This window comes from Schistocerca nitens, chromosome 3 (assembly GCF_023898315.1).
Source record: "Schistocerca nitens isolate TAMUIC-IGC-003100 chromosome 3, iqSchNite1.1, whole genome shotgun sequence".
Taxonomy (NCBI): Eukaryota; Metazoa; Arthropoda; class Insecta; order Orthoptera; family Acrididae; genus Schistocerca; species Schistocerca nitens.
In genome coordinates this window covers 619,282,172-619,301,282 of record NC_064616.1, presented here as the reverse complement: position 1 = coordinate 619,301,282, position 19,111 = coordinate 619,282,172, and the positions used below count along the sequence as shown (strand labels likewise).

General features: G+C 39.3%; 1 protein-coding gene across 2 annotated transcripts in view; it reads left to right on the top strand.

Moving 5' to 3' along the window:
- Positions 1 to 19,111, top strand: part of LOC126248555 (polycomb protein Scm) — a 197,114-nt gene that overhangs the window by 37,163 nt on the left and 140,840 nt on the right. For both annotated transcript variants that reach the window (XM_049949639.1, XM_049949638.1), the window contains exon 3: positions 3,814 to 3,962. In XM_049949639.1, coding sequence (XP_049805596.1) covers positions 3,814 to 3,962 — 149 coding nt within the window. The remainder of the gene's footprint in view (positions 1 to 3,813; positions 3,963 to 19,111) is intronic.

Genomic DNA, 19,111 nt, shown 5'->3' with positions numbered 1-19,111 from the left:
ATTTATTTGATTTTAGTTTACATTCCATAACCAATAAATTACGTCCATAGTCCACATCTGCTCTTGAAAATGTCTTACAGTTTAAAATCTGGTTCCAAAATGCCTGTCTTACCATTATATAAACAATGTGAAACCTCCAGTGTCTCCAGGTCTTTTCCACATGTACAACCATCTTTCATGATTCTTAAACAAAGTGTTAACACTGATTACATTATGGTGTGGGTAAAATTCTACTAGGTGGCTTTCTCTCGTTCCTTTTTCCCAGCCCAGATTGTCCTATTATTTTTTCTCCTCTTCCTTTTGCTACTATTGAAATCTAGTCCTTCATCGCAATTGAATTTTCCTCTCCCTTAACTGACTGAATACTTTTATTTTTTAATTTTTTATCTATTTTTTTTTATCGTATCATAAATTCTTTAAGTCTGCCCATCATCTGTGGAGCTATTAGGCACCTAAATCTGGAGTATTGTGATGGTTATTAGCTGAGAGTCTATCTTGGATATGATAATGTTTTCAGTATGCTATTCAGAGTAGCTGACCCACATTCCTGTTTCCTTACTCAGTAGTAGAACTCATGCATGACATCTATATCTTTATCTATATCTATACTCTACAAACCACTGTGAAGTGCATAGTAGAGGGAACCTCCCATTGTACCATTTATTAGGGTTTCTTCCCATTCCATTCACATATAGAGCATGGGAAGAATGATTGTTTGAATGATTCTCTGTGTGCTGTAATTATTCTAATCATATCCTCATTTAACCTATGACCCTCCCCCCATTTTTTAAATTTTCTAACCTACCTACCTTATTAAGAGATCTAGCAATCCATGCTCCAGTGTGTGGAATTCCAGTCTTGTTTTTCTTAATGAAGACGGTTTCCTGAGTAGTCCCCGCTCGGAATATTTTACCCAGGAGGATGCCATCATCATTTAACCATACAGTAAAGCTGTGTGTCCACAGGAAAAGTAATGGCTTTAGTTTCCCTTGTTTTGTCATTCACAGCCCCAGCACAGCAAGACCATGTGGCTGATTTTCAAAGGCCAGATTAGTCAATAGACCAGGCTGTTGCCCCTGCAACTACTGAAAAGGGTGCTGCCCCTGTTCAGGAAAATCATCTTTGTTTGGCCTCTCCACAGATACACCTCCATTGTAGTTACACCTACATTATTTTTATCGTTGAGGCATGCAAGCACACCTTGAGAAGGTCCGTACTTCAGATCAGCCTGTCACAGAACAAAAATTTCTGTAAATTAGTCAGATCAGTATAAGTGCTCCAACATAAAAATTGCCAAACTCCTATATACATTGATGAAATGGACGCCAATATGCAGCAAAAGTAGAAAATGAGTAAAGGTCCTTCCATACAAGACAAGTAATTCATACCATCAGGCCACCAACACTACTATATTCAAATGTCAGTATTCCTCTAAAGCAGTAAGTGAAAATATATTGTAAGTAATTGGTATTTTCTTGCTAAAGCTCGTCATCAGCTACTGCATACTGTGCTCCAATTAGCTGTCACAAACTTGGCAAGCACAATCGTTGCCAACATCTGTGCTATACGGTGAACAAGAGCAGCATGTGGACCACCCTCTAAAGTTAAACTGGAATTTTTATTTGTACCTAATACACCTGCATAATGTGTTGTTACACAGGCATTGTTGAAAGCAGATTTACTTAAAACAGCAGTAAGTTGAATATTTGTTTTTAGTAAATCTTGTTGGAAGCAGATTTGCTTAAAACAATGGTAAGTTGAATATGTTTCTAGTAACCCTTTTATGCCTTGCTGTGGAGGACATACATAATCTGTAAGAGGCCACAGTAGAATGTGTCTTGCAAATATTGCTTCACATGGCCGTGTAGGATGTTCAAGAAAAAATGCTGTGAGATAGTAGATTGTGTACGCTCAGTGTTAGGTATAAAATAAATGGATGACAAATTTTCTTTTAGGTGAGTTCAGATCTGCTGTGCAAATGAGTCAAAAATAATACCAATAGTTGAGTGGAGAACAATATGTATGTTCGGAAGGAATAAGAGACAAATCAGTGAGAATGAAATTTTGAGTCATGGCGGTAGGCTTGAATAGCCTAATGGTAAATCAACTCACATGATGGAGGAAATACAAGTTAGAATTCTCCTTCCAACACAAATTTTCAATTATTTTTTCACACAAAAACATTGTTGATGGGTTGAATGAAATCTTAATTTATTGTAAACCACATTTGATTTTTTATAATTTATTTGTTCGAGAATTTATAATTTGATGAAATATAGACTTACATTTACACAATTATTACTACTGGGTGAGAAGCCAGTGTAGAACACTGATGATATTTCATTGCAGTAAGCAAGGTACAGCAGAGTCGAAAAATTGAATGCTGTTAAGTAGTTAGCAAAAGACACTAGGCTAGAAAGAGCACTCTGTTGTTTCAAAACTCTTCTCTCTCTAAGGGGCAGCACCTCCACACCCACACTGACATGGTGACCATCTAAAGAGATTTACTGTCACCTCCATATTGTTTGTTGCGAATCGACGAGTTCACAGGATGTAGGGCCATGATGATGTCTGTTTGTCTGGGTAAAATTACCCACTAACAGGGGCCCATTGAGATGATAGAGGTGGACGAAAAGTGATGAAGAGTAGTGGGTTTAAGGGCAAAGGGTGAAAAAAAGTGCCAAGGCAAGCGCCAAGGGAGGAAAAAACCTCTGCAACAGTCTGGCCAAGTAGAAAGAGCAGTAGTGGATTTTCTTGCTATCTGTGACAGATCATGTTGATTAGTGATTGGGTATTGTGCAGTGTTTGGCACCAGTGTCATAGCTTAGGTTTGTCATAAGAGTATCAGTCAGAATCAACATGAGGTACTGCTGGGCTGGGCACCGACACTGTCTCCTGGGCCAGCTGCAGCATCTGTGTACCTGTAAAAGTCATAGTCTTCGTATCAGTGGTTGACTGGCCACAGAATCAATTACACATTGTAGGGGGTTATGTGAGTTCTGTTTGGGTTTAGCATGCAAAATTTGGCTTCCTTCTGTGGCAGGTTGAGCAGATTTGTGATTCATCTGCCAGTCAGCTTTCTGTGATGCAGGGGTTCGTCGTTATTTGCATTATTTGTGTTCATTAGCTTTCCACAGGTGGTTGTGTGTTCCTACTAAGGAGTGTCTTTGGACAGTTGTGCTTCCACCTATGGTTGTGGCTACAGTTTCCCAGATACAGGATGCAGGGGTTGTTTAAGTATCTTGAGTTTCCATGTAGTTGTATGACGAGTTTTTTTTAACACCTATGAGACTGTTTCGAGGCGGTATTCATTGTGAAGATCCATGGTATGCATGTGTATCGTGGAGGAGTGCTTATGATATGTAGCCCTTTGTTCTGCATTACCTGCAGGCAGTTCATGCATGTTGGAATGAGCTTGGCAAGCTTATGGGTCAGTAATTTTTGGGAGGAATTGGTCTTCCCATGGCTTCCTGAACATTAGGACTTTGGCTGCCTTCTGACAGGCAGGAAAGTGTTGATGTCATAGGATGGCATTCATTTTGGAGCTGTTCTGATGATTGCTTGGATATTTTTGGCATTTTTGCATCTCAGCGCCTCTTTATATGATTCCAGAACTTACACTCATTGTTGAACTTATAATGTGAGCTTGTAGTGTGACAGCTGAAGTTAATGCTGAATCATTCTCCTAATGTACTGATGTGGCATTACCTCAATCTACAAATTAAAAGAAACTTGTGCACCATTGTTCTGACAGTATTTATAATGTCATATATATATTTTTAACCACTGTATGAAGCATTGATCTTTTCACAGGTCCTGGACGACCTCCGAAACCCAGAACCTCATGTACGTGGTGTAATGAAAATAAGCTCCCGTTGAAGTATATACTTCCCACTCAACATGCTAAGAAAGAATTCTGCTCTGAAACTTGTTTGTCAGAGTTCAGAAAAGCATATATTAAGGTATGTGATAAGGTATCTTCAGACTGTTAATTTGGTCCAGCAGGTGAAATATTTGTATAATACTTAATTTTGACTGTGTAGCTTCTGTTTCACATCTTTATGGAGTATTGCATGTCCACAGCTTAGTGAATTCTATTCCCTTAAAATTAATTAAATTGTTGTAGTATTATTGCTGCCACACATTCGATTCTTATATGGTTATGCTGTTTGGCTACACATCTTGTGTTTTATACTATTAAATCCAGTGAAAGTGGGTATTTAAATGTTTGTCACATCTAATAAGGGTACTTAAATGTGTATCACTTCTAATAGCTTTGAAGAGTGTTTTCCAGGACTGTTAGCTATATACACTGAATAATCAAATACGACTGTGTTTTTAGCTTTTAAAGTCCCTAGTTTTGTGTGGTTGTGGCATGCAGCTTGTGTAGTTGTGGCATGCAGCCAGCAATGCAAGAGGATATGGGAAGTGCAGAAAATGCAGAAACAGAGGAGGCAGAGAAAAAGATAGAAACTTTAAAGATATTTGCTAGAAAAAAACTTTTGATAGTTTCATTGAATTCAGTGGCTAATAGTGGTGGGATATACATTGTTACTATTACAGAAACTTGAAAATTAAATTTAAACAAAATTGTTGTTACATTATATTGAAAATAAGAAAATAAAATGATGACAGTCTTGGATGTGAATAAAAATAGGCCCACATAGCCAAATTATTTAAGTATAACTGACAGAAGTACTCGGAAATAATTAATGAATCATTAGTTTCTGAAGTTTTTGTTTCCATTTGGTGGCTCATGTGCAGAAAATGAATAAGTATATGCGTATGTAGGAAGATGATGGAATGGAGGTCAAGCAAAACAGACAAATACAGATCCACATCAAACTGAAGAGAAAGAAAATGCAAAATCAAGATTTAATGTTGGGATTTTGGAGTCTGAGTACTTCAGCTGAAGAGCAGAAAAACAAAGTTCTACGAGAGATGAAGAGAGGGGTTCAAGAAAATAGGAAATAAACTCACAATTAGAACTAAAAATGTGACAAAAGAAAACTTGCTAGTTTTTGGAGTTGACATTTTATGAGCTAGAGTAAACACACACACACACACACACACACACACACACACACACACACACACACACACACTAGCTGGCACCAAGCATGTGCGCATGGTGCGGAATAGGTGGGATAGGTGTGTGTGTGTGTGTGTGTGTGTGTGTGTGTGTTACTCTAACTCATAAAAAAGTAACTCAGAAAGATAGTAAGTTTTCTTTCTTTTTGTGTGTGCCTATCAACAAATCTGTGCTTCTGCTTTTTGGTGTGTCATATCCTGTAATGTAAAAGTATTTACATTCTACAAGAACTTCCCTGTAACAAGAAAAGGAGAATGAGTTATTAAAAAAAAGAAAAAACAGGGTGTATACGGCCCGGGACAACTGGGAGATTTGGGAAAAACCTGGGAATTTTTTCATCTGGGAGAAAACTGGGAAAATCCCGGGATCTTTGTAGAATTTTTTTTTTTTTTTTTTTTTAGAATTCCAGGAATTTGTCGTTGTTTTGGTTTTCAATCAAATTTTGTAATTTTGACTGCTAAGAATCGATACTCTAACAAAGGATATAACTGTATCCCGCTACTGCAGAATAATACTGCAACAATAAAATGTGAAGGAGAACAGAAACGAAAATAAAACATAAATTGCAAAGGAAATGTGCCATATACAACAACAAAACACAGTGCTCATACAAGCGTTTGCCAAAAGCAAAATGTGTCAAAAGGCTTTAGGAAGACTGCAATGCTTCATAACAACTGTTTACATTAGATTCGTTTTAGCAGTTACGAGTGGGCTCATGCACATGCGCAGTTGAGTGGCGTATGAGTAGTACATTCTCACGTTTCTGGCTACAGAAATGTTGCTGTTGGCTGTGTAAGCAGTCGCAGCAAGCAACTAGATGCAACCGGGAAAAATTTTACTGCCGGGCCCGAGCTGCCAGATTCACACATGCACAGCGGGCCCGGTTATATGAGGGTGGGTGGGGGGTGCGCCAAATTCATATTCTTGAGCAGAAAAAAAACTTGGTTTCACAAAGCACCTAGCATCCAGCACACATTGGTCTATCAATTAGTCATATAATTTTGATGTGCATCCCTGTTGGTTTTTGAACTCAATCTGTAAGTTGATTTCTGAATGAATCATAAGCTGCGCGGGGTACCCGTGCAGTCTAGGCCGACTTGTCACGGTTCACCCGGCTACCCCTGTCGGAGGTTCTAATCCTCCCTCGGGCATGGGTGTATGTGTTGTCCTTAGCGTAAGTTAGTTGAAGTTAAATTAAGTAGTGTGTAAGCCTAGGGACCGATGACATTTGCAGTTTGGTCCAATAATAAAAAAAATAAAAAAATAAAAAAATCATAAGTTGATTTGTGAATGCGTGCATAGTGTATGTGATGTCTCTGTCAGGGGAATCCTCGTCGCATCTAGAAATAAACTTTCCTGCAGGCAAAAGGGGACCAGGCTATATAATTGGGGCAGAGTAAAGCCGAGCAAATGAACGCCAATCACTGTCTGATTATGTTGTTGATTGGGTTTGTGAATGATCATCGTTGTTATAATACTAGGGAAATCCATAGTTTCAGACTACCAGAGTGGAAATCAATGACTAACAGGAATAACAGGTAAGAAAGATTATGTATTATCTTCTCAGTGTATCCAGGAAAATGAAATTTTTTCAGAAATTTTCTGACCAGATCACTACACTAGTAAGGGCCAGTTGTACAGTCCGCGTCTAGCAGCCGCTTAAGTTCTATTCTGGAAGTAGCGCGGAAAATGGTTTCTACGAACATAACAATTCGTAACTGGAGAATAATAAAGTATAACGAAACCAGTGATTCTGATAGGGTTAGTGCAGTTAACTGGCGAATTAGTTTTGACAAAGGCTGGAATAGTTCCAGAATTAGTCATGACAAGATTGTTTGTTAGAGAGAGGAAGGAGAAGAAATGGGGACACCACACAAATTAGGGAAGAATATGAAGATTCCAAATTTATATAAAAATCTCGAACTACTACTTTTCGATCTCATACTCTAGAAACTGGAGCGTATGAATGAAATGTGAAACTATTTTCTAACATAAAGCTTTTTGAGTTATAGTGGGGAAGTGTGTAGTGTCCACGTGACCCATATTTACATTTAGTGATTTTGCTGTTTCCTCGTCGTTTACTGCTCTCATGTCAAACGAAAACAAAATGGATTTCTGTGACCGGGAGCTATCAAGTGAATTAAAATACAGTCACGTAATCATGGAAGCCTAATATGCGTTATTAGTTTGATTTTATTATATTTCCACTTTTCTGACAGCCATGCATTTATCGCCTTGACCCACAAAGGCCTTATTTCTTGTATGCCATGATGCAGCGCCACAGTTATGCGTGCCAAAGGTGGGCATACTGGCTGTTAGGTAGGTGGTCACAGTGGTCTGGCTGAAAAGTATATTCTCAGCAGTATATGATACTTATACACAATAATTGGGCTTTCTTTCACTGCATTTTTTAATTTTTCTGTCAAGGGAGATGATAGGAAGCAGCTTCCTGGGTAGCAGAATATTTGTGGAATGCCCAAGGGTTTCTTTTAGACTAGGCAATAGTCTGAGGTCCACTGGTCAGTGTTCACCAATCAATATGTAGTGAGTGAAATCGGAATGCATTCAGAGTACAGGCACTTTGGCTGTCGCACTTGCGACAGTAAATTGTGAAGTATTCATAACAAAGATTCTGATTTAACTGCACTCCAGGAAAGTTGCCATACACAAATTATTCTCAGAACCGAGAGCTGACACTGTAGAAGAGGGAATGTTCATTGCAGTCAACAGAAATATTGTCTCTTGAGGATTAAGTTGAACCTAACTGTGAAGTTATCTGAACATGAGTAACAGGCCACTGATTAACTCAAGTTAATCATTGAATGTTTTTACTGGCCACCCAATTTTGCCCTGACAGCTATAGAATCTTTCAAAGAAAATCTATCTCCAGTAGCATGACAATACCCTGATCGTACGGTGTTAGTTAGAGGTGACTTAAACATAATGAATATAGATTATTATATTTAGGGAGTCACTGCACGTGGTATGGTCAGTCTTGTGAAGTAGCCCTGAACACAATTTTCTGAAAACTGTCTTGAGCAGCTAGTTCAAGTCACACACAGTGGAAATATTTAAGACCTTGTAACTGTAAACAGACACTGACCTTACTGACAGTGTCAATGTAGAGATAGGGATTAGTTTTCCGGTGTAAAGTCAGGTGCCGGCATGCCAGTCAGAAACAAGAGAGCAGAGCGGGCTGTGGAGAAGACATCAGCCAATTGCACGCTTACCGATCCCTCTCCAGGACGACGACGAGACTGCAGCGGCCTCTACACAAAGAGGACATACGTGCCGTGCCGACTGGTTGCAACCCACTTGTACATCAGCATCAAGATTAGGCACTTCAAGACAAGTGACGTAGGAATTGTATATATTGAAGATATTTCTTATGTGCATATCACTCTTTGCTTGTGACACTTCTGTGTTATTGTCATTGATTCATTTTCTAATAAAACCCTTCAATCTGATTTGCTTGAATTGTTGTCTAGTGGTCCGAGAAAGCAGGTTTCCTGGGTACCCCATATTTGATGAATAGGCAGGATTCAACAATTAGTGATCATGATCTCATCATAGCAACAATGATTACTAAAGATACTAAATCCATCAAGAAGAGTAGATGAGTATTTATGCTGGAAGGCGCAGATAAGCAGATGTTAGCAATCTACTTAAACAATGAGTGGGCAATATTTAGTTCCAATATGATGGGCATAGAGGAATTTTGGATGTAGATTAAACTGATTATAAATCACACTCTGGAGAAGTATGTGCCTAGCAAGTGTATGAGGATGGGAGATACACAGTATGGTTTAACTAGGTCCAGTAATAAAATTTGGCTCAAATGGCTCTGAGCACTATGGGACTTAACATCTGAGGTCATCAGTCCCCTAGAACTTAGAACTACTTAAACCTAACTAACCTAAGGACATCACACACATCCACGCCCGAGGGAGGATTCGAACATGCGACCGTAGCAGTCGCGCGTTTCCAGACTGAAGTGCCTAGAACCGCTCGGCCACACCGGTGGCAATAAAATTTGGAAAATGCTGAGGAAGCATAGATTGTTGCACTCACGGGACAAACAACACTGTGGAAATGTCTACAGGCAAAAGTTAGTAGAAATTTATGTGTATCTAAAATGATTGATTTGTGAGGTGTACTGTAACCTCTATTGCATACCTTAACAAAGGGTATTTCCGAGAGAATTCTGGTCCTACATAAAATCACTAGGTGCAGGGTGAATATTTGTATCCAGCTACTAGTCAACCAGTAGAAGACAGCAAAATGAAAGCTGAAGTTTTAAATTTCTTATTTGAAAAATTATTCATGCAGGAGGATTGTACAGACATACCATCATTCGACTATCAGACTGACTCCCATCTGGAGGACATAGAAATGGCATCCCGAGCACTGAGAAACAACTGAATGAGCTGGAGACAAATTAGTTGTCCAGATGGAATTGCAGTTAGGTTTCACAGATAGTACTGTGCAGCCTTGGCACCTTACTTAGCTTCCATTGATCATGAATCTGTTACACAATGCAAGTTATCAAGTATCAAGTGAGTGGAAAGAAACATAGGTGATGCATGTATATAAGAGGGGTAAAAGAATGGATCCTCAAAATTACAGACCCATATTCTTGACATCAGTTTGTTGGAGAAATCTTAAGCATACTCTAAGTTTGAATATTATAAATTTCCTTGACACACACAATCTGTCCACAAATCAGCATGGATTTAGAAAGCATCACATGCAAAACTCAGTTTGCCTGTTTCTCGCACAATATCCTGTGAACCATGGATGAAGGACAACAGGCCAATTCCATATTCCTAGATTTCCAGTAAGTAGTTGACACAGTGCCCCACTGCAAACTATTAACAAAGGTCTAAGCATACAGAATAGGTTCCCAGGTATGTGATTAGCTCAAAGACTGCATAAATAATAGAACCCAATATGTTAGCCTTTATGGAAAGTGTTTATCAAAGACCAGGGTATCATCAGGAGTGCCCCATAGAAGTGTGATACAGCCACTCTTGTTCACTATCTTTAGAAAATGACCGGATGGGTTGGGTGAGCAACTATCTGTGACCACAGGAAAATATTGCTTCTGAGTGACTGTAGAAGGATACAGGATGACTTAGACAGAATTTCTATTTGGTGCGATGAGTGGCAAAAAAGCTAATGCTTATGAGTAGGAAAAGCAATCCTGTAATGTTGGATTACATATTAGTTGTGTGCTGCGTGACACAGTCTTGTTGATTAAATTTCTAGGTGTAACAAAGCAAAGTGATATGAAAAACTAGCATTTAAGGACAGTAGTAGGGAAGGCGAATGGTGGGCTTCAGATTATTGGGAGAGTTTTAGGGTAGTGTCAGTTATCTGCAAAGGACACCACATGTAGGACACTAGTGCAATCCATCCTCAAGTACTGCTTAATTGTTGGGATTCCTACCAGGTCAGGTGAAAGAATGACATCAAAAAAATTAAGATTCATACTGCTAAATTTGTTACTGGTAGGTTTGATCAACATGCAGGTATTATGGAGATGCTTTGTGAACTCAAATGGAATCCCTGGAGGGAAAATGACATTCTTTGTGTGAACCTCTATTGAATAGGTTTGGGGAACTAGCATTTGCGACTGACTGCAGAACGATTCTGCTGCTGCCAACGTATATGTCATAAAACGAATGTGAAGACAAATAAATTAGGGCTTGCACGGAGGAATATAGATAGTCATTTTTCTCTCACTCCATTTGTGAGTGGAAGAGGAAAGGAAATGACATGTAGTGGTACATGGTTGCCTCCGTTGTACACCATATGGTGGCTTGCAGAGTATTTACGCAGATGTAGTGTTACTATAAAGTGCATTTTACTCAACACATTCTTTTTCACCCCATTACTGCATTATTGACTACTTCTTGTGGAACAAATTTTCAGGAAAATGAGGCCATATGTTCAATAGGATCATTGTTGGACCCTAGAGACTGGGTTTTCTGCTCATCCAGTGAGTAAATCACAAGATTGATTTATTCATTCATCAGCCTTTCAGAAGCATCACACGAGAGATCAGCCTGTGGGACTGCATATGAGGATCAGAAAGAACTAGTAAATGTTATTTTCAGTGTGTCCACAGTTTTCCACCTCTACATTCATCATTATGATCAGGTTGAATTTTCCTTTTCGTTAGCAAGAGTTTCATAAATGCCTGTCTGTTTGCATACAGACCAGTTGAAGATGCAGTGTATTTTGCATGCTGAATGTAATTTTTAGTATATCTGATCACCATTGACTTTTGTTATTAGTTTGTCTTTGTTTTGTGATCAAACTATCCTTTTCTTTTACATTAAAAATTACCTTTCCAAGTATTTGTATGTTTTCATTGCCTGAGACACAGTCATGTTGTAAACTTACTCATTCTTACTCATGTCACATTTGTCGTCTTCCAGCGCACTGTAGAATGCTAACATTTGTGTGTGCAATTATATTGGCACATTGAATATGGATTCAAGTACCAATTGTAAGTGCAGGGTCAACATCAATCACTGAAACTGTATTTTAGCAAACACAGAATTGAACTGTCAGCCTTAGAGGTCTGTCCTCCTAATAGACACAGAGTGTTCTAACAAATTCCATCATTCTGAAAATAAGTCCCTTAACCTTCCAGAAACCACAAGTGTTAAATGATAAATAATGACAGGAGGCAGGACTCAAACCGGTGACTTGCACATTGCAACACACTGATTGTAACCACCATACCATCATGAACGATGTACAGAATGCAGCTTTGCTTCCCCCCCCCTCCAAAATTGTGACTTGTGGGTTGAGTGGACTAGCTTCATGGATATTGATCTAGTCAGTGATCTTATCATATGTAGGCATTGGTGGATCCTCATGTTCCCACATGAAAAAACCCATATTAGGTGACCTGGCTTGAAGATTACAGATCAGTGCTTGATGGTATAACATGATCCTCATAGCGTTAGAGTACTGTATGCATTCCAGCTGGCTTCTTTCTTCATGTTTGATGATAAAGTTTTTGGTGAAGTTATCTTAAATTTTGTTCTGTTGAAACATAAACAAAGCATCCATTGTTTTTCCAGCATTTTGTCTTTATATCAGGGAAAATAATGTGAATCATGTAGTGTTTTGCTTTACTGTGTTCTTCGTGAATGTTATGACAGGTTGTATTGTATCCCAGGCCTTCTGTTCAACATCGACCTACAATAAGAGGATACCTGTTGTTATCCTAATAAAATGTTACATGAGGCCATTGATCCATGGTTGTTCCCTAGTTGTCATCACGTGATGAAAATCCTTCAAGAAATTACTTCTGACACCAGCCTCAATTGGAAATCTTTCATGATCAAAGATCATTACACATGGTGCTTCAAAATTAATTCTTCTATAAGAACTCCCAGAGCTTCCACAGTGAGTGAGGACTTGGTGACAGTATACCAGGTAGAGTAGTCAGTGCACATTATTACCCTTCATTCCAATTTGTTGACTATGACAGCCTTCTGATGAGGTCACTTCCACTACAGTGAAATGAAGCAATTGAACGATAAAATGGTACTAAATGTTCAGGGAAGTAATTGAGGCACATTAGCATTCCTTATAGTGGCTTATATAATGTCTGAGAGATCACCAGAGCCCTGGCTAATTATATACTATCTTTGCAAATTCAACATGACGTGATGTCAGAGTGTCATGAAAATTGTTCAGTATGGCGGGTTGTAAATGAGATAGCGCAATGAGCAACAATTTTTGTCCCATCGGGTTGTAATGTGTTATATACAATGTTCCATCAATTGGTCTGGTATCTCCTTTGACAGAGTCTTTCTTCTCAAAAGCCTCTGTGGTATTCAGTAGTGGTCAGTATTGTTCAGATGCAGTATTAATTAGTGCATTGATTACTGGGATATCACCAGTGCTGTAATGTATTTCCAGTGGATTCCACAAAGGAGAGTCATCATCCTTATTTTTGCATCTATTTTTGTGTTACTGTAATGTCATATTCCTGAAACTTCAGTATCCATTTTTCTAACCTGTCTAATGGATCCTTCAAGTTGATCAGTCAATGTAATGAATGATGGTCAGTTACAACAGTGAATGAATGACCTACCATATAAATAGGGCCAGAAATTACTGATTGCTCAAAACAATTGAAAGACACAGTTTCTCATACAGTAATTTGCCTTCGGGATTACTCTGAAAGTGTAGGCACTCACCCTTCCAGTGCCTTTCAAGATTTCTATAGAGCTGTGTCTATCCCATAACCACTGGCTTCTGTGTGTAGTTCCATCTCGGTACTCTCATCAAACATTTCCAGAATTGGTGATGATGTGAGCATCTCCTTAAGGATACAGAAAGATCTGTCATGCTCCTGCCCTCTAGAAAATTTGACTCTCCCAGCAGCAGTTCTTGTACTGGCCTTATTTTACAACTGAACTCCTTTATAAAACATTTTTGCAGGAGCAGATTTGAAGGAAGCCTTTCACCACAAGTGTGCCAAAGAGAATTCAGCAAATACCTGGACTATGGACACACTTCCGGAGAGTTGTCAAGTGGTTTAAATGCTCTTCAAACGTATTTGAGAAAACAGTAATGTTATTCAGATAGGAAAAAATTAAGATGTCAAAGCAGGTTGTCTGTCATGTGTTCTGAGGTGGCTGGAGTGTTGAATAGACCAAGCTGCATAACTTTGAACTCATATAGAGTCCATTAGGTATTACGAAGCAGTCTTTTCCTGGTCAGCCTCATCAACTTTGATCTGTTAGCAGTCAGTCTGCATTCCCATACTGGAGAAAAACTTCACTTCCTCCAGACAGTCCAAGGTGTTATCATTTCATGCTGGTGGGCATACATCCTTTTACTGAATTTGTTCAGCCACTAGTAATTTATGCAGAAATGCCATGTTCCTTGTACCTTCTTCATGAGGACAATAGGACCAAGGACACACTGACAACTGTATGGTGTCATCTCACAGCAGTTACACTGCTGACTTCTGCTCTATCTATTGTTCAGCTGGAGATATATAAGTGCTGACTGATTGGGAAAAGGGGGGGGGGGGGGAGGGCAGGATGATCCACGGGGTTGATATGGAACTTAACTTGGGTCATTATAACTGCCTTGCCTCCACTCTGATCTTGAATGCACGTGAAAATTGATAAAGAATGTTAACACTTGCTGACTGTATAGTAAATCATCCAGTGGGTAGTTGGTAATAATGGCCAACATGTTATGATCCTTTATCAGTGACACTGAGCTGTCCTTCCTGGTTCTAGGCGCTTCAGTCTGGAACCGCGTGACCGCTATGGTCGCAGGTTCGAATCCTGCCTCGGGCATGGATGTGTGTGATGTCCTTAGGTTAGTTAGGTTTAATTAGTTCTAAGTTCTAGGCGAATGATGACCTTAGAAGTTAAGTGGCATAGTGCTCAGAGCCATTTTGTCCTTCCTGGACCTGTTCAGTTGTCCATGTGAGCTTAACCTTAGGAATGAGTTGCAGCTTTTCATGGCAGTTGGACAGCCAGAGTTGAACTTTTCCACTAGTGAGAGCTATGATCATCACTGAGCATCCACACTGTTGACTAGAACTCATCTCATTGATGGTGGAATTGGTGTGTCTCCAATGACAGCCAATCACCCATGGCAATTGTTGTCCAGCTTCGTCTCTCTGGAGCTCCAATCTTCGAAAGTCTATGACTGCTCATGACATCTGCAAGAAGTCCTGTCCAAGAAAAACTTATGGTTGCATTATGGTAAAACATGCAGTTTGAATGGTTGTGGCCTATCATGTATAATTATTCTCACACTACAATTCCCTGTCAGCTGAATGTATGTTCCTCTAAGAACCTTCAGCATGATGGCCTTTGTACATTAGAACACAGAGTTCTTCAGCTGACAATGATAAATACTCAGTATAACAGAAAATGTTCCATTAAGATTAGACTTGGGCCTGTACATGTTGATCATTGATGATGATGATGATGATGATGATGATGATGATGATGTGATTTGATGATACCATGACCACTATTGCCCACACAGTATTTTTATCTATAGTGGCCTCACCTCCATAGGTGCTCACGTCATTTACTTTTTCCCTGAGTTTTGTAGCTAGAAACTCTACATGGTGACAGAGAATAGCTGCAAAGAGTTGGAGAGCAATCTTGACCAGGGAATGGAAATGATCAGCTGTAATCATCAGCTGTTGTATGAATAGAACTGCCCTGTTGTTTGGTGTCTTGTTGCTTAATAGTTGTTGAATGCTTTTCCCCTTTCTTTATTGTAGCATACATCCTGCCCAGGGTATCCACAGTGGAAACATATTGGCACAATATCTCCTGTTCTCCGGATGTCCATCTTCCTGTGAGGTGAGCAAATTTCTGAGGAAGCAAGTTGTACCACTATGATTGAGAACCTTTGATGTTGTCTGATAGCTGCAGCATACGTCAGGTTTTTCACCTCCAATTTTCGTTTTCCTTGCCAGTGATCGACTAATCTCTTCTTAACTTAGTGAGGCTATCTCCATCTTACTGGGATCACTATTAGGTGCTGCTACTTATGACAGTCAGTGTTCATCATTAACAGACACCGTAAAACCTCATATCTCCTCTATTGCTATCTGCTGTATTAGTGACGAGAGGTCCTAATGGTCTTCTTTGACCACTATCAATATGACATTCACAAGTGTGTAGAATGTCTTTCTATCCACTCTTTGTCTTGTGCATTGTCTCATTGTGCTGACATCTATTTATGAAGTGCTCTGTATAGATACATTCTTCAAAGAAGCACATGGTAGATGTCCTGTGTCACAGCCATCATTAGGTGTTATACTTTACCATTAGATTTGAGTTCACTGTGTAACACAGTGTTAAATACACGTTTTTCCCTGCTGTTGGGCTATGTTCTTCAGCAAATCAGACATGCTGCTGGTTACCACCATTATCGCCCCACCTGAAATTTACCCCAACTCTTCAGCATTTCCTTATTGCTTGTTGTCTTCAAGCCTCCGCTGTACTGTACCATCCAAGCAAAAGTAAACACTGGCAATTGACAAGACATATGATACCATCCACCTGTTGTACTAGTCAGCACGATCAAATCCCTGTAGCCACTTCACCATGTCTTGGCTATATGAGTATCTGCCTCACCAATTCTTTCATATTCATTGTTACGCTAACAGTGCAGACTATAGGAGGAATGAAGTACTGTAGTTCCTAGTCCTGAAGCATCAGGTTTTGCTCACCCTCATACTCCATGAGCCGCTGCGTAGTGTACCACTACTAATCATTGTCTTTCCTGTTCAACTTGCAGATAGAGCAAGAGAAAAATGAGTATGTCTCTTTACAAGCCCTAATTTCTCTCTATCTTCGTGGTGCTTACGCAGAATGTATGCCGGTGGAAGTAGAACCATTCTGCAGTCAGTTCCAAATGGTGGTTCTCAAAATTTTCTTGATAGTGGTCTAAGAAAATAACTTTGTCTTTCCTCCAGGGATTCCCGTTTGAGTTCACAAGACATCTTTGTGATGCTCACATGACGATGAAAACTATCAGTAACAAATCTAGCACATTTCTGAATTTCTTCGATGCCTTCCTTTAATCTGACCTGGTGGAGATCCCAGACACTTGGGCAGTACTCGAGAATGGGTCCCATTAGTGTTCTATACATGGTCTCCTTTACAAATGAACCACACCTTCCTAAAATTCGCCCAACAAACCAAAGTCAAGCATTCAACTTTACTGCTATCCTTCCTCACACGCTCACTCCATTTCGTATCTTCTGCAACGCTATGCTCAGGTATTTAATCAATGTGGCTGTGCAAACAGCACACCACTAATACTGTATTTGAACATTGCGAACTTGTTTTTCCTACTCATCTGCATTTACTTACATTTTTCTACATTTAGAGCAAGCTACCATTCATCATACCACCTAGAAATTTTTCCTAAGTCATCTCGTATCCTCCTACAGTCGCTCGACGATGACACCCTCCCGTATCCGACACCACCGTCAACAGACAGCCGCAGATTGCTGCTGGCCCTGCCATTGTCTATGATGCTCAGCTTCTCCACCAAACTGTCACACAGTGAATCTGGAATAGAGTATCAGTTACTATAGCAGTGGTATGAACAAGAACTGACATTTCACACTGAAAACATGTTTATTGAGCACACACAAAACTACACGTGGAATGGAAATGCATGTCTCGGCAGACAGTGCTTCTACATAGACGTGGACTGAATGCTCTAACAAATTCCAGTATTCCATAAATTGGTACCGGAACCTCCCAGAAATCACTAATGTTGGATGATAAGGAATTGCAGGATGTGATACTCAAACCAGTGACCTGCACATTACCAGCTAGTGATGATAACTGCTACACTATGATGGTCAACACACCACATAAGGCAATGTGCGTTTGCTTGAACTTTAGGTTTCCAGACATGGAAAAAAAAAATCTGCTGTTAGTTTTGTTTTATTTTTCCTTTGTAAATGTGAAGAATACAGCTGATAAGTTATCAGATCCTTATATAATTTGTTGCAGGTAGCACTCTTTGAACATCACTATATTGAAAGAACAATATGTTTCACTCTGTGTTTCAGTGCTTGCTTACCAAGCGAGGTGGCGCAGTGGTTAGCACACTGGACTCGCATTTGGGAGGACAACAGCTCAATCCCGCGTCTGGCCATCCTGATTTAGGTTTTCCGTGATTTCCCTAAATCGCTCCAGGCAAATACCGGGATCGTTCCTTTGAAAGGGCACGTCCGACTTCCTCTCCATCCTTGCCTAACCCGATAAGACCAATGACCTCGCTGTTTGGTCTCTTTCTCCCAAAAACAACCCAACCCTCAGTGCTTGCTTAAGTCATACTGTGCTCTCCACTTGTCTTGATGATCTGATTGTAATACAGATTGATGTAGTTCTACGTATGTACAGTCCCATAGGTACTTTAGACATTTTTACTTCAGGAATTATAATAAGTGCTTGAATTTCAATTCTCAACCATATGGGCACAGACAGGTGACAAAAATGTTGATGTTATACTTACCTCTTTAAACTTTGTGTTGCTCACAGCTACAAACAACATTGTTGAAAGTCAGTTATTTTTGTATTTTTTAATGTAGTTCTCAGCAGGATTTTGTGCAACTGAGTGTGCTCTCTTGTTTTTCTTACACTATATCAACAGTGGCAACACGTACTCTCTAACTCTTTGAATACATTACTTATCAACTATGGGCACTGCCGATGAACTCGTGTCCTTCTTTGAATAAAAAGTTAAAACAGCAGTTAGATTTATCAGCAGTAAAAGTAGTAGTAATAGTTACATTATTTTACAAGTAACATAAAAATAATTCCTTGCATTCTTCTAGCATAAGATAATGTGGAGAAACAATTACTTATTTGTAGCGCAATGGAAATACATAGGAATGGATCCCATTGATTTTCATATAAAGACTTCAGGTAGAAGTATCAAATTCAGTAACTTGTAGAAATCTGAATTGAACACGTAATGAAAATGATAGCGTTAGAAACTTCACTCTAGCAGCCGGACATAGAACAAAAATGATACGTATGTGATATCTTATAAGGTGGGAGGGGACCGGTGGAGGCTGTGGAACATTTTCACAACAACTTTGGTGGTGTTTTGAAATTTCTGTTACTGTAGTATAGTGAGACTCTTGAGACTGACATACTCTGAATTTCCTCCTATGTTGTTATGGTCTGAATAGTGTAAGGTAAATTCTGTCTATGACTTATAAGGTAATTTTTGAAAATGGACAAACACACACAGTATTTTTAATTTACGGGGGACTGAAGTATGCTACCACCTAACAGGTGCAACTACTGTAACTTGTAACAGATGTGTGCCACTCTTCTTCACTCTCTGTTTGGTTAGTACATAATAAATGTAAATTTGAATTCAGGTATTTGCTATATATGCTGTTGATATAATATAATTGTAGACTTCTTGTTGAATACCTGTCAGCTACTTAAATGTGTTGAAGGCTTTTAAGCA